Genomic DNA, 15,173 nt, shown 5'->3' with positions numbered 1-15,173 from the left:
GTGCGCCGCGACAGATGCATGGACAGATATGTCCCCCATGGGTCCCGGACTGAGAGACAGCGGGTGTGTATCACTAGGTCAGACATGCATCATTATACTTGACATTACATTCCATTGCATTGCACATACTTATCATTAGTGAACTTGATGCTGTATTTTGCTGATCTTGTGAATGCCTTTCTGTGGAACTTGTTATTGATGAATACTGAGCTTGTTGTTGTGGATATGTCATTTGTTGAAGTGTTGTTGTTGAGAATATATAATTTGTTGAAGTGTTGTTGTTGAGGAGATGTAATTTGTTAAAGTGTTATTGTTGAGGATATGTAATTTGTCTAAGTGTTGTTGTTGAGCTACGTGTTACGTAAACTGTGAGTTGTTAGGTTGGGTTGATTTTTAATGCAGGTTGTAGTTGTGGAGGTTCGGTTGGGGGTGGTAGGAGTACCCGTATTTCATCCCCTTACCTTGTGTTTAGAGGTTTACTTGCTGAGTACCGTGTGGTTTGGTACTCACCCCTTGCTTCTACAAATTTTTGTAGGTTATGAGCCTGGATTTTTGTTGTACTTGTCATTCTCTTCTTTTCCGAGGCTTCTTGGAGATTTGTCAGGTAGTTGTTTCCATCGCAGCAGACTTTTATCTCCTTAATTATGATCTTGTTCTATTCTAGAAACAACTTCATTTGAGACTTGAGTTTTCTTTTGAATCAATTGTAATACTTTAGAGGCTTGTACACGTGACTACCAGGTTTTGGGGTTTTTATTAAGTTACTTATATTTTACTTCCGCACTTTATTGTAATGGTTGAATTTTAGGCTGACTTGTCTTGGTGGGATAAGACGAGTGCCATCACGCCCATCTTTGGGTCGTGACACCCACAAAAGCACGAAGTTAACAAGTCTTAAAAGAGTTCTCTTCTCCCCAACCACTATACATATAGTAGATGGTAGATTTAATAACAAGTGTTATATCTTACTTTCTCCACCACGATTGTTTGTCAGGTAAGATTATGCACTCCTCTCAAGGAAAAGTTAATACAAGGTATAATTTGTCTAATATAACCTTAGTATATCAAAAATATCAAAAGTCTACGTAACTTTTCAAATGAACAAAATGAAGTAATTATTAAGGGCAGGATTTGAAAAAAATGACTAATTATTTCTTGATTGTTTAAATTGACAATTAATCTTGGACATCTATTTTTAGTATACCTGTCAAACAATTGTGGACGGAGGGAGTACTTTGTTTCTCACAATTTTATGTGATACAAAGAGCATGGTCTGTTATATAATTTTTAAATATTTTAAATTGTAAATTATTATGAAATTTTTAAAAGTAATTATTAAATAATATATGTTACTTCATCACAATTTTTGTTGTACAAATAAAATTTCAAAATTTAACTAGTTCTTCAAAATATATATTTTTAAAAATATTTTCAATTATTAATTATTACAAAGAAACACCTCCGATCAGAAATAACAACACTCCTAAATCAAATTCCACATATTAGAGCTGATAGAATTTATTTCAAGATTCGAAACTCCGATTGTTATCGAAAACTATTTTTAATTAACTTAAGCTTTTCAGAACTCAAGACTTTCAAAAATCACAACCTTTCGATCAAAATTCAAAATCAACTTCAGAAATTGATTAAAAAATGACCCTAGACAACTTTCGAAATGGATAAAATGAAAATGTTTAAAAAATTTTAAATTGATCTTCCGGGTCATTACAAGACAAGACTCTTAATAATGCTAAAAGGGGCAGACTGAGTTGGGGTGATATCTTAATAGGTCTACTTGTCACGCTCTATTTACTTCCCAGCATGAAAAAAATAATTTTATCTCTTTTAATATGTTAAAAGTGATAAGTAAAAATGAATATCTAATTTTAAAATAGTAAACACGTAAAAATCAATTATAAAGACAATATTTAAGTCTACATTTTCCCTAATTAGTATGCATGATAAAAAGAAATTAAAACATAAAAAGATCTCCAAATTAGGCATCCTAACAAAACAAGTCGGATTGGAAGTTTTAGTTGTTCCAACTACAGATTTTGCTTCCAATCTAATTCCAACTTATACACATAAAATGTCATAAGAAACCTTGTGGTTCCTTCGCTTGATTTAATTTTCATGATGAAAAGCTTATTCTTAGTTTTTTTTAGTAAACTAAGTAGTCATGACTGAAACGAACAAAACATTATTCTTCTATCGTTCATCAATTTCTTTGGCCCCTGAATCTCCTCCCCATTGTTTTATCCTATGTCCAACAAGGGAAGCCTGTATTGGATATGACCCAAAAAAAATAATAATTTACAATCAGATCACTTATAAGATAATTAGAATTATTACGCTCGAATAATATATACAATTTATTCTTGATGTATGCCTTACCTCCCTGTTCCAATTAGTTCGAAGGATCATTATGATTAACACACCAGTTTGAACAGTTGTACCTGCAAGCATCCCAAACCAAATACCCTACAAAATTTCATGAACAAACATGTATTAATTAATTAAATAATATAATGTCTAAGGATTTTTTTTTAAAAAAAAATTAAGTGAAGACAAAACAAAAATAAGAATTGTACCATAACGCCAATGTCAAAGAAGAAGCCAAGTATGAGACCTATTGGAATACCAAACAAATAGTAACAAATTATGTTCACATATGCAACATAAGCTTGCCACCCTGCTCCAATGGCCACCCCTACAATTGCAACAAATCTACAATTAAATGACAAAACCTTTTTATTATTTTAGACCATCAACCACGTCTTAATTCTAAACTAGTTGGAGTCGATTAATACATAATTTATTACAAAAAAGTGTCCCAATCAACAACTCATCTTACATATTATCGACATTAACACTACTTAATATGAATTTAACTCATTTTCAAACAACCAAAGCAAAAAGACCCATGATGTGCCACATTTACATGAGAGACACTAGATATATCATCTAAGCTGAGTTGTTAACGTGACTATACTCTTCTATATTCTTTCCATTTTATCGATTTGTACAAAAACATCGAAATTAAAGAGTATAAGGTAGTAAATAAGTACCAGAAAGAGTAGGTTGAAGACATCCAATAACAATGGTGGTTGCTAAGATAGGAGTGAGGTGATAGACAAGTTGTTGTACTTGTTCATTGTTTGAAAAGAATGGAGGATACCAACTCCGACAAACGAGTAGAATCGTCGAGAGAAAGATGCCGGATAATAAAGATGTGATGGAAGCTACCATTACTGAGAATTTTGCGCTTCTTGGATGCCCTGCACCGAGTTCATTTGACACCCTTACGCTGTACGTTAACATTTTAACAGTTAACATTGTTACGTGCTTTGCTATAATAGCAACGTTTAGAATTTACATTACCTTATTGCGGCATTGAATCCAATTGCTACCATAACTGTCCACCCTTGGATATTCATGCTGCAATCAAATAGTACATAAAATCGTCAAAAATAAATATATAACGAATTTATTAATATCAAATCATCTAAAAACAATATGTAACAATTGCTTCCAGTCAACAATTTACTAACTATTTTTTCCCCATTGTTTAGTACCAGATTGAAGTCTGACTAAAATTAGATTTACATCGTAAAATTCCACATTAAGAATAAGGGGAGTGTCCAAGGGGGGTTACGACGTTCATGATGTGAACCGTGCTACTAGTGAGATTCAAACACTCAAGCACTTTAAGTTTTGCATGTCTTTGCTCTTTCTAGGCGCCTAAAATCACTGGGTTACATCATAATGTCGTGTCAAGGGTATTCAAAATATGTTATTTAATTAATCACTTTGTTTATCATTTTACTTGTATATACTATATAATTTCTCAACAAAGGGTGTCCCTGACATGAGTGTAGCTATGCCCCTGGTTCAAAGTATCAAATAATACAATGACGATTGGATGCACCTCTTTAAGTAATAATAGAAATTTAGATCTTATATCTATTTTTTTTAGTAACACCTCTCCAAGTGGTTATCGGTAACACTTTTGGTGTTTCAATTAATTTTCTTATGTTTTTTCTTTAATCTTTCAAAATTTTCAAGTGTGTTACATTTAAAAATCATAAAAAAATAGCACTATAAATTATATATATATAGTTAAATTAAATGGATATGTTAAAGTTTTAAATTTGTAGTATTATATATCTTGGACCTATAATCTTTAAAATTTAACGATCCAGTGTTAATTAAAAATCTAAATATCAAAGTGATCAAATTAATATCTTAGATGTATCTTTTTGTGATAGTGCACTAATTCTTTTAGAATCCTTGATAGGCATTTTGTCATGTCCCGCCACATCATAGTTAAATTTTGCGTCCGGATAGAGGCGGAAGGGTCTAGAGTTGTGGAGAGGTTTGCGGAGAACTCTAGAACCTTCTAGATTAATCAAGAAGGCTAGAGAATTCCTCTAGAATAACTTAGACATTTCAAGAAAGTCTTTGGAAGATCCTAGAACGTGTAGACTTTTCTAGAATAGGGACTAAAGTGTAAATAACTTAGGGACTTGTAAGTAATTTTTATTTATACTTTAGCCCCCTAGGAAGTAGTATAAATAGAAGGGCTCTCATTTGTAAATCAATCAAGCAAGTTGTAAGCATTCTCCAAGTATAATACAAAACCTTCTTCCAAAGTTCTCTTTTGTTCTTTTTAAGTTCTTTTTCAAGCATTCTCTTAGCGTTCCAAGTTAAAGGCTTTCTTGAACTTACAAGATCTTGAAAGATTAGTGAGTAAGTTGTCGAGGGCCGCACGGAGTCTTAGCAAATACTCTAAGTCCGTGACATCGTGGTATCAGAGCGAGGTTTGATACTAAGGGAATGGCTATCGAAGGAGACGTAAACGACACTAGCACCACCAACGTCCGTATGGATGGTGGAAAGAAGAACCGAAAAAGGAAGAACATCAAAAGGGTAATGAGGTGGTGCTGCCCGATCCCACACCTAGCGAGGCGCTAACATCTCATCCACCATCGACTACCGAAGCAAGTGATGAAGAAATGGGCGAAGACGCCATAGACGTCACCGCTGGAGAAGTATGGGTCGAAAGGGTGGAAGTGGCAAGGCAGGCCGTGGAGATATTAGGTCGGCGCATGAATGTGGCCGACGACAAGTTCAAGACCCTTGAGGAATTCACCCTTGAGGAGATCGAGAGCATCCGTAAGGAGTTGGAGGGTCGTCAGCGGGCCGAGTTTGAGATGAAGGAGGTTATCACTTCCATGGAGTGTCGACTCATGGAGGCGTTGAGCACGATTGAGACCATGAAGGCCGAGAAAAAAGCACTCAAGGAAGGCGCAAAAGTTGGAGGATCATCATCGTTCGACCGAGATAGGGAGGCCAAGGTCGAGGCTCCCAAGCCACTTATGTTCAAAGGCGTCTGTGACGCGCAAGAGGTGGAGAATTTCTTGTGGCACTTGGAGAATTACTTCAAGTATAATCGAGTGAAGAACGACGAAAATAAGATCAACACAGCTGTGTTGTATCTTTCAGAGATGGCCATGCTATGGTGGAGGCGTAAAGAGTCGGAAATAGGAAACGGGCGTTGCACCATCAACACTTGGGAGCAATTCTGCGAGGAGTTCAAGAAAACCTCTTCCCCAACAACGTTATCTATGAGGCAAAGCGCAAGTTTAGGGAACTGAAGCATACGGGCAGCATACGCGCATATGTGCAAGAGTTCACCACCTCACGCTTCAGATTCCCAACCTCACGGATGAAGATATGTTGTTCCACTTCATGGATGGGCTGCAAAATTGGGCTAGGACGGAGTTGAAACGTCGACAGATCAGGACTATTGATGAAGCCATCACGCATGCCGAAGCTTTGACCGGCTTCAGGCACGATAAACCCGACATAGCCAAAGGAAATGAGATGAGAGGTAGTCATGACAACAGTGGGGGAGATCGTGGCAAAGGCGAGGAGCAGCGGCCACATCCTAAGAAGCATGATGTCTGATGTCAAGAAGTCTGGATGTCATGGCAACACAGAGAGAACGACAAAGGTTGCCAAAAGAAGTGGTTGCTACATATGTGGTGGGCCGCATGGCTATGCGAGGTGCCCTAAGCTGAAGAGTCTTGGTGCTATCCTGCGAGAGCGGAAAGAGAAGGAAACACATGAGCAAGAACAAGGCGCGGAGATGACGCAATTGGGCTTGATAGGACTATGCGGAGCTATCACCAAGCAACCAAAGAAGTCGAGAATATGCAGAGCGCAGTATGTCGACATCACGATCAATGGAAGACCCGCTCGTGCTATAGTCAACACAGGTGCAGAGGTCAATATCATGACCAAGACGACAGCGACAAGGTTGGGGCTGCGTTACAGTCCAAGTAACGCCCAACTCAGGACGGTCAATGTACAACCAACTCCCGTGAGTGGAATCGCGCATGGAGTAAGCATCACGCTAGGGGCGTGGCAAGGTAAGACCAACTTCACTGTCGCTACTCTGGATCTCTTTGATGTAATTCTTGGGCAAGAGTTCTTCTAGCAGTGCCACGCTGTGATCGATTCTTACCTCCAACAACTTCTGGTTATGGAGCAAGGAGGAACATCCATGGTTCTCCTAGGTAAGGCACCAAAGATGGATGGACAAGTGCGACTAACGGCCATGCAGCTCGAGAAAAGCAATAAGAAAATGGGTACGACATTCGCAACCACCATTGCAAGTTCGGAAGAAGACAATGTTGCCAAAGGGGCTTCGCCATTACGCACGAGGAAGGATAATAATACCGTGATGCCAAGGAAGCCGTCGAGACGCTTGTCTCCTAGGAAGGAGGTAGATTGTGAGGCCGAGATAGAGGAGATAAGGAAGCAATTGAAGGAGTTGCGCGAGGGCATTGATCGAGTCAATGGACTATTAGTCGCGCGTACGAGAAGACAAGACTCGGTGATGAAGTGACGATGCGACGCGTTCGTCGCATCAATAGGTGGGGGAGAGAGTCACGTCCCACCACATCATAGTTAAAATTTGCGTCCGAATGGAGGCGGAAGGGTCTAGAGTTGTGGAGAGGTTTGCGGAGAACTCTAGAATCTTCTAAATTAATCAAAAGGCTAGAGAAATTCTTAGAATTCTCTAGAATAACTTAGATATTTCAAGAAAGTCCTTGAAAGATCCTAGAAAGTGTAGACTTTTCTAGAATAGGACTAAAGTGTAATAACTTAGGGACTTGTAAGTAATTTTTATTTACACTTTAGCCCCCTAGGAAGTAGTATAAATAGAAGGACTCTCATTTGTAAATAAATCAAGCAAGTTGTAAGCATTCTCCAAGCATAATACAAAGCCTTTTTCCAAAGTTCTCTTTTGTTCTTTCTAAGTTTTTTTTCAAGCATTCTCTTAGCGTTCCAAGTCTTAAAGGCTTCTTTGAACTTACAAGATCTTGAAAGATAAGTGAGTAATTCGTCGAGGGCCACACGGAGTCTTATCAAATACTCTAAGTCCGTGACACCTTTGCTCCCTATGGCATAATTATTGCATAAATAAAAAAAAGAATCTTATCACCTTTGGGTCCACAACAATATTGCTCGGAAAACTCCCCAAATATACAACCACATTTATGTTGGATCTTTTAAAAATATATTACTTTTTAAATATTTATTACACTTATATCAATATTTTTAAAAAGTTCGAGCAATATATGTCTACAGTTGTCATGTTAAAACGATTAGAGTACTTGGATTCATGCCAAATTAGTGAAAGCATGTTAATATCTTCCAATTTGTTTTCCTGATTTTGATTTAAAACAAAATTTTAAAAATGATTTTTTTTTTGAATTTATGATCTTAAACTTAAAATATGTAAAAAAAATTATTAAACTATTATTTAATTTACGAAAAAGGGTCAAAATTGTCCTGAACTATGCGAAATAGACCACTTATACCCTCCATCACATTTTGGGATAAAAAATAACCCCGCCGTTATCCTAGGAGACCACAAATACCCTCAAGAGTTAACCCTTTTCCGTTTAATTTATAGTCTTATACATGATATGTTAAAAAATCAAAATTTATAATTAAAAAAAAGACATTAATTTTTGAACAAATTAAAAACATTTTAGACAAATTATTTAAAATAAAAAAAAAAAGTAAAAAGATAGTAATATAAACTCACCAAATAGAAATTGCATCGACGGCCACTTCAGCATTCTTGAGGTATCCAGCAAAAAGAATTAGTGCCATGAAGTACCATATCTCTAAGCTGCAATAAATAATAAATATTATCTTTAACACTAATTAGCTACCATAATTTTAGCACATCTTGTGATATATAGACCCTCATTCACATTTTAATTAGAGCAAATTTCAAAAATAATTAAAACTAGAAATTTGAGATGATTTCGTCAAGAATTAAAAATGTTAAAAAAAACTGAGAGTTGTTTATGTCTTTGTGTGTTCTTGGTGTTTTAAGAAAGAAGAAGCAAAGAGAGTGAACTTGATCCAAAACTCTAACTGAAAAGTATTAAAACCTTGTTTGGTATCTAAAAACTTATTTTATAAAATTGAATTAAAAAAATGACATGAATAAATATATATAGTTTCTCATGTTTATCTATTTTATTTATATTCGTATGAACTTAAATAATTGAAATTCATATTTGCAGAGCCCAAATTCTTCACTAAGTAAGTTCAAAATCACTGTAAACATAAAAACCAAGAAACTCACCAGAGCATTACAGCAGATGCAAAAGATAGTTTAACAAATTCCCAAAGATTTTGAAAAGCCTTCATAGAAAATCCAGACCAAGCTTCTCCACAAGCCCCACTAAATATATACACCAACTTAGCCACCACTAAGAACCACCATGAACTGTTCAGCACCACCGCCGCACCCACAAGTCCCCACCTTCAGTGACGAAATCAAAATTTCAATAACAGGGTTTAAAATCTGAAAAAATAGATATATGAAGTAGTCGAATGAGGTTTGACATCTACTATATATATCTAAAAAATTATTTTAACTATATATAAATAATATAAATTTTTCGCCGAAGGATGTTCAGATGAACCCGATCTATAAGGTGGCTCCGCCACTGCCCACCTTAACTTGAGCATCAAAAGCCAACTAAACAAAGTGTGTCCGGCAAGAGCAAACCCCGCTATAACAGCTGTCACCATAATCTTGCTCTGAGCTTGCAAGAATTTTTGAATCGGAAAGTTTAGTGCATACGCAAATAATTGTGGAATCATCCATATGGCAAATGTACCTGTAGAGACGAATTCAAAATATAAAGTATGTAGTTAAATTAAGTGAATAGAATCCATCTTAAATTCGCCTCTGTATATATACCTGCCCACTTTGATATATTGGAAGTCTGACCGATGAATCTGAGTAGTTGCGTGGCAAAAATATAAGGGAACAGTAGAATTAAAGCGGTAGAGGTGAGGATTATCCAAGACCGTTGCATATAAGTTCCGAGCATTTCTAATTGCTTTGCTCCAAATGCTTGTCCGCATAATGTCTCCAGTGCACTTCCCATTCCCAACTAAAATCACAATAAGTGTGGTATTCAAAACTAATAGTTATTATATCAGAAAGAGAAAACAAACGATAAATTATTAATTGAGCGGTCGTCTGAGAAATCAACGTACCATTACGCCAAAAGAAAAACCAGCGATGACAGAGTTTTCAATAGAGATAGCAGCTAGTTGAATGGTACCAACATGGCCAGCAAATACTTGAGTTATGGCACCAATTGAGTATTGGCAAAGGGAAGTGAAAATGGCTGGAGCAGCAAGGTACCATAGTTTCTTAGATTCTGCTGAAAATTCTCGAATTAAGTCTTTAACTCCGTTGATTACTTTGATATCATCTGAATTATTAGAAGACGAACCATGTGAAAATGGTCTGAATTTTGGGCTATGGAGCTCATCATTTTCGTGATTGTTCTCTCTTGATGTTAGAAGTGGCGCTACAGTAGTATCATTGGCCATAATTGGGGGCTATAGCTTGACTTTATGTTTTAATAACTATTGATGTTATAGAAGTGGCATCTAACGCTTTGAATGGAATGTACAGAAAAAATAATAATTAATAGAGGCATAAGCAACAACAGTTATGCAGGGTTAACTCTATGCTTTGGGAAATAAGATTTTTGTTTTAAGCCTTAAATTTTTATGAAGAATAAATTATGTGTTAAAATTTCTATAGAAAAATTAATTCACCACAATAGTATCAGTGGCCATAATTGGGGGCTATAGCTTGACTTTATGTTTTCATTATTGATGCTATAGAAGTGGCATCTAAGGCTTTGAATGGAATGTACTATTTTCTTTCTTAGTGTGATATTTTTTTTTTTAGTTGGTTTTAAAATGAATAATAGATAAAAAAAAAATGAATAATAGAGGCATAACCAACAATAGTTATGCGGGGCTAACTCTATGCTTTGGGAAATAAGAATTTTGTTTTAGACCTTAAATTTTTATCAAGAATAAATTATGTGTTAAAATTTCTATAGAAAAATTATTTATTTATATAAAAAGTATAATTTTTCTAAAAAAATATAATTATTTTATTCACTTTTACATCTTTTGTACTTTGTTAAAAATAAGAATGAATAGTGAAAGTTCTTAAACAAAGTATATTAAAATGGGTTTTCATCAACTTCTTGCATTAGATCATTGGTTTTAACTTTTATCTTTATTTAATATTTGCCAACTTATTACTTATATAATTATGTAAACAATTTATATGATAATTACTCACTGAAAGGATGTTTTTCAATGTTGAGTTGATACAATCTTACCTAAAACTAATATCTGAAAAAATAATATTAGAATACTGATAATTTCATCTAAATAGCGTAAAAATATAATTTTTGAATAAATATGTATATGAAGTTTATTTATATTTTATGCCCCCAGTTAAAATTTCGCTTTAGACCCTCAATCACGTTGAGCCACCCTTCATTGATTGATTGATACTTGAATGCTGGGTCTACTTCTTTACTTCTTTACCGTCTCTCTCCTACTCATCACTCTTTTCTTTCTTTTTCTTATTTTTTTTAGGTAAAGTCCTTTCGGCCAGAATTTTTTCGCCACAATGGCCAAAATTTTACATTCACACTATAAACAGATTTACTTTTTGATATGTTTACCCTTATTTAAACTTAAATTTAATAATTATATTTTATTGCATAAAAAGTATCCCAATGCATGGGGATTACACTTGTTCCAGATTCTCATAATTTCATAATTACATGTTAATTTCAATTTCTTTTAAAAAGTCTACAAAATGATGGCCTTAATAATTTCTTTTCTTCCCTTTACTTTTCAATATAAATTTTAAAGAACACAAATTTGAAGTTTACAATTAAGAATAAAATTTAAAATATAAACAACAAGATACACTAATAATATTAAATTTAAAATAAATTTATCTCACACGCAATTCAAATTAAAAATTCATAAAATAACTTAACAAGTAAAATTATTAATCAAAAATGTCATATATATTGGTCATTTACATTATACTACTACTACTATTACTAATAATAATAATAATTAAAAAATTATATTACTCAACTTTGTGATTTAGGGATAGTATATTTTTTGTTAAAAGAAGTGGCTCACATCTATTTCAATTGTTACATATATAACTTTGATATAGCTAAATCTTTTTTAGTTGAAGAAGTCAAAAAATTAATTCAAAATTATTTTTTGATAAAATAAAAATTATACAAGGTATGTTTGACCCTTCTCGTAATATTTTGAGGTATGTTTGAAGAGCCAAGATCATTTTTCGCTGATGAAAGTGAAAAACATATTAAATTTTTTTAAACAAAATAAATATATAAAACGTATATTTGACCCTTCTCGAAATACTTTGAGGTATATTTGATCCTCTTCATATATGAGTTTTTGTCTTCTTTTTTTTTTATCTTCTTTAATTCCATGACTAATTTTGATATATTATATTGATGATCAAATTTAATTTTTCACTTATCTTCTTGCAAAGTCTATTATAGATGCATCAACTTTTTTTACAATTACAAAATAAAATTCAATATAACCGCAAAAAATTATTAATTTTAGTTTGCTTTTTATTAAAAAAAATTGTTTTTATTTCGTTCACTATTTTTTTTGTTTCTTTTTAATTCTCATGTTTTCTACACTAAGGAATGAAAGCAAAAAAATTAAATATGAACAACAAACCCAAATAATGATAAACAAATATATTCATAAGGGAGACAATTAAGTCCCAAATTAACCGTTGAATTAAAAAAACTCAAAAATAAAATTATGTGAAAAAACTATCTGATTTTCCTCTATATGAATATTGTTTGGTTAACTAACTAAAATAAATAAATTAAAAATCTGAAATTTAACTTTCGTTAGTCAAAAAAGGATATATGAGTTATTTAATTTGCTCATGTAACGATAAATGTATATGTGACATTTTCTTTACGGAATATATATTATCTCTATATTACAAAATTAAGGAGTATATCAAATCTTTTTCTCCTAATAATAATCCAACATAATCTGCACAATATTATTATTATGAACATCAAACAAACGACGTGGTATAGTAAAGAAATGTAAAAAATATTTTATATCTTATTTGATTATTCTATATATATCAATGCTAGTATTATATTAAAAAGAGAGTAGTCAATCTTGATATTAAGATAATTATATAATAAGAAATAACTTTCAAGACACCACCACGAATATTGCATTATTATTAATAGTTATTTAAAATATCTATGTCCCAAAATTATATTATTATTTTTCTAAAAGAAAAATACACACGATGTATAAACAGTTAATTAATTAGTGAAAAATAGTATTAATCATTGTCATTCAATTGTAAATTTCAGAATCCATATTTATTTTATTAATATTGCATATTGCTGAGAACCCGTGAGAGTAACATGTTAATGTTAATTATAGTCACGCACTATATTACATCAAATTTGATAACTTATAGATCATTACTCATATTTGTTATTAATATGACTTCTAAATATATAAATTTATAAATTATTATGTTTAAATAATTTAGACTATTTATTTAAATATTTTAACATAACATCTAAAACTATATTAATAACGACAATCAAAACTTGAAACACTTTAGAGATGACAAATATCACAATATTATAAAAATCATATATATCATTAGTGTTGATCCTATTTAACAACAATTATATCGCATATGTGATAGTTTTGCACCCTTATATTATGTTGACTTGATAATGTGTGAACTATTACTTATTTATTATTATTAATATGAGTTCTAACTAATGCATTCAAATAAAATTAAAATACATATATAATTTTGTAAGTATTTCAATAAAGTCAGAAAAAACTCAAAACACTTTATATATGATAAACATCAAATCATTACGGACATCATAATTTTTTTATTACTTATAAGTATCGACCCTAATTAATTTTGTAAGAATAATATCACATAAATATTTTTTTAAATATATTTTTAGTTTGTTATTCAATAATTATATTTTAATATAATTAGTTATAGATAAACTTAGTTGGAGGTGTAAGTGTATATTTCTTATAGTACATAGAGTGTAAATGTTTAAATTGAAATATATAGAGTGTATTTGAAACTAAGTCATATAAAAAAAATAATTAATGTATTAATTATATATACATAGAGAATTTGACATTAAAGCAAATTAATTACGATTTTTTCCCCAGCCAATTATGATTTTTTTGTGTTCTTAAAAAAATATTTTACATTGATAGAGTTCCAATAGATATACATAAAATAAATACTTTTATTGTTTCATTCATAGGATGAATATAACCAATTTAATTGCTTAAATATAATTATCTATTTTCACCATATTCTAATTTTTTTTATAAGAAGAGCAAAAAAAAAAGTCAAGAAGGAGAAGTGGAATGACAAAAAAATAATAAAAAATTGAAAAAGGAATAAGGCATGGGACCCAAAAAATTCATCTTATCAAAATAATAAATGCTCATACAATTTTAAAAAATATAAAAAGATAATTTTATTTTGGAAGAAAAGATTATAATAATCTTTTTTACTATTCTGACCAAATTCTGATCACGTTTTTGTGATCATTTAGCACTTTTACTTCTTTTTTTTTTAATTGACTTCAGGTAAATCTATATATATAGTCATGGCCCTAAATCTCACCCTGATCATAGTTTCGTGGTAATGAGATTTATAGGATTCTCTGTCAAGTTGATTTTTATTCCAGTAAAAACATAATCATTGGTGATTCTTAACCAGCCACGTGAAGGAGAAATTGTGTGCAACGATGACATTTATAGCTGAAAACTCTAATTTTGTAAAGATGTGTACACGACAATTGTGTAAATATTTTCTTCAAACACATGAATGATATTTTGATTTTTTGGTGTCAAATCAAATGGATGAGACAAAAAAAAAAAAAAACAAAAAAATCCAAAATAGTACAACAACACATTTTACACTATTAATTTTATTGTAAAACTAAAGTAAAATAAGACATCAAATATAAAGATGAAGAAGAATAAAGAGACAAGATAATAGGGGATTTCTTATTCTTCAAAGTATTTATGAAATTTTAAAGTGTATACAATATGAATACTTATGTCTCTATTTATAGTGTAACATAGAAACATACAAAAGATTAGTCATAAACATGACATTAACATGAATATAATGGAGGTTGTTATTGAAGTGAAAAGTTACAAGAATAATAGTTATAAAGTTGGAGGTTATGATCATAGTGGAGGAAAGTAATGGAGATGATGGGTGAAAGTAACTTCTTGGTGTAATGACATGCATAATATAATATTTTATAACAAATTTATCTTTTAAATATTTTTACCATTTTAACTTTAATACCTTTTAGTTAAATAAAAAAAGAAACGATACAAAACTACCCTCTGTCCATCTATTGGCTCCAGAATACTCTTCTCATCCACCTATTGGTTTCAAATACCCTTGTCATCGACCTTTGAGTTCAAAATTGACCACTTACTTAACAATTTTAAATTTAAACTATTTAAATATTTTTTTAAATACGTGGCGCTCAACTATTTGTTTATAATTTAACTTATTAACATAATTTATAAATCAATCCACTACTTACCCATTACTAATTAACCCTAATCCAATTAATAAACCCGCCCTATTACTAATGCAACAATGAGTGTCTCTAAAAAAATTTTAAGGTGAAAAT

At 31.8% G+C, this 15,173-nt stretch overlaps 1 protein-coding gene across 1 annotated transcript; it reads right to left on the bottom strand.

The window, feature by feature from the left end:
• Positions 1-1,955: 1,955 nt before the first annotated feature.
• LOC107018638 (protein DETOXIFICATION 29-like) lies at positions 1,956-10,211 on the bottom strand. The gene is made up of 10 exons (XM_015219170.2): positions 9,601-10,211; positions 9,299-9,494; positions 9,050-9,215; positions 8,675-8,854; positions 8,123-8,209; positions 3,382-3,438; positions 3,069-3,307; positions 2,592-2,710; positions 2,395-2,481; positions 1,956-2,280 (listed from the first exon to the last, which is right to left on the bottom strand). Exons 1-10 carry the CDS (start codon positions 9,940-9,942, stop codon positions 2,209-2,211), a joined length of 1,545 nt encoding a protein of 514 aa, XP_015074656.1. The 5' UTR covers positions 9,943-10,211; the 3' UTR covers positions 1,956-2,208.
• Positions 10,212-15,173: the final 4,962 nt, after the last annotated feature.

Source organism: Solanum pennellii, chromosome 5 (assembly GCF_001406875.1).
Source record: "Solanum pennellii chromosome 5, SPENNV200".
In the NCBI taxonomy this organism is placed as follows: domain Eukaryota; kingdom Viridiplantae; phylum Streptophyta; class Magnoliopsida; order Solanales; family Solanaceae; genus Solanum; species Solanum pennellii.
This window is presented reverse-complemented; position numbering and strand designations above follow the sequence as displayed.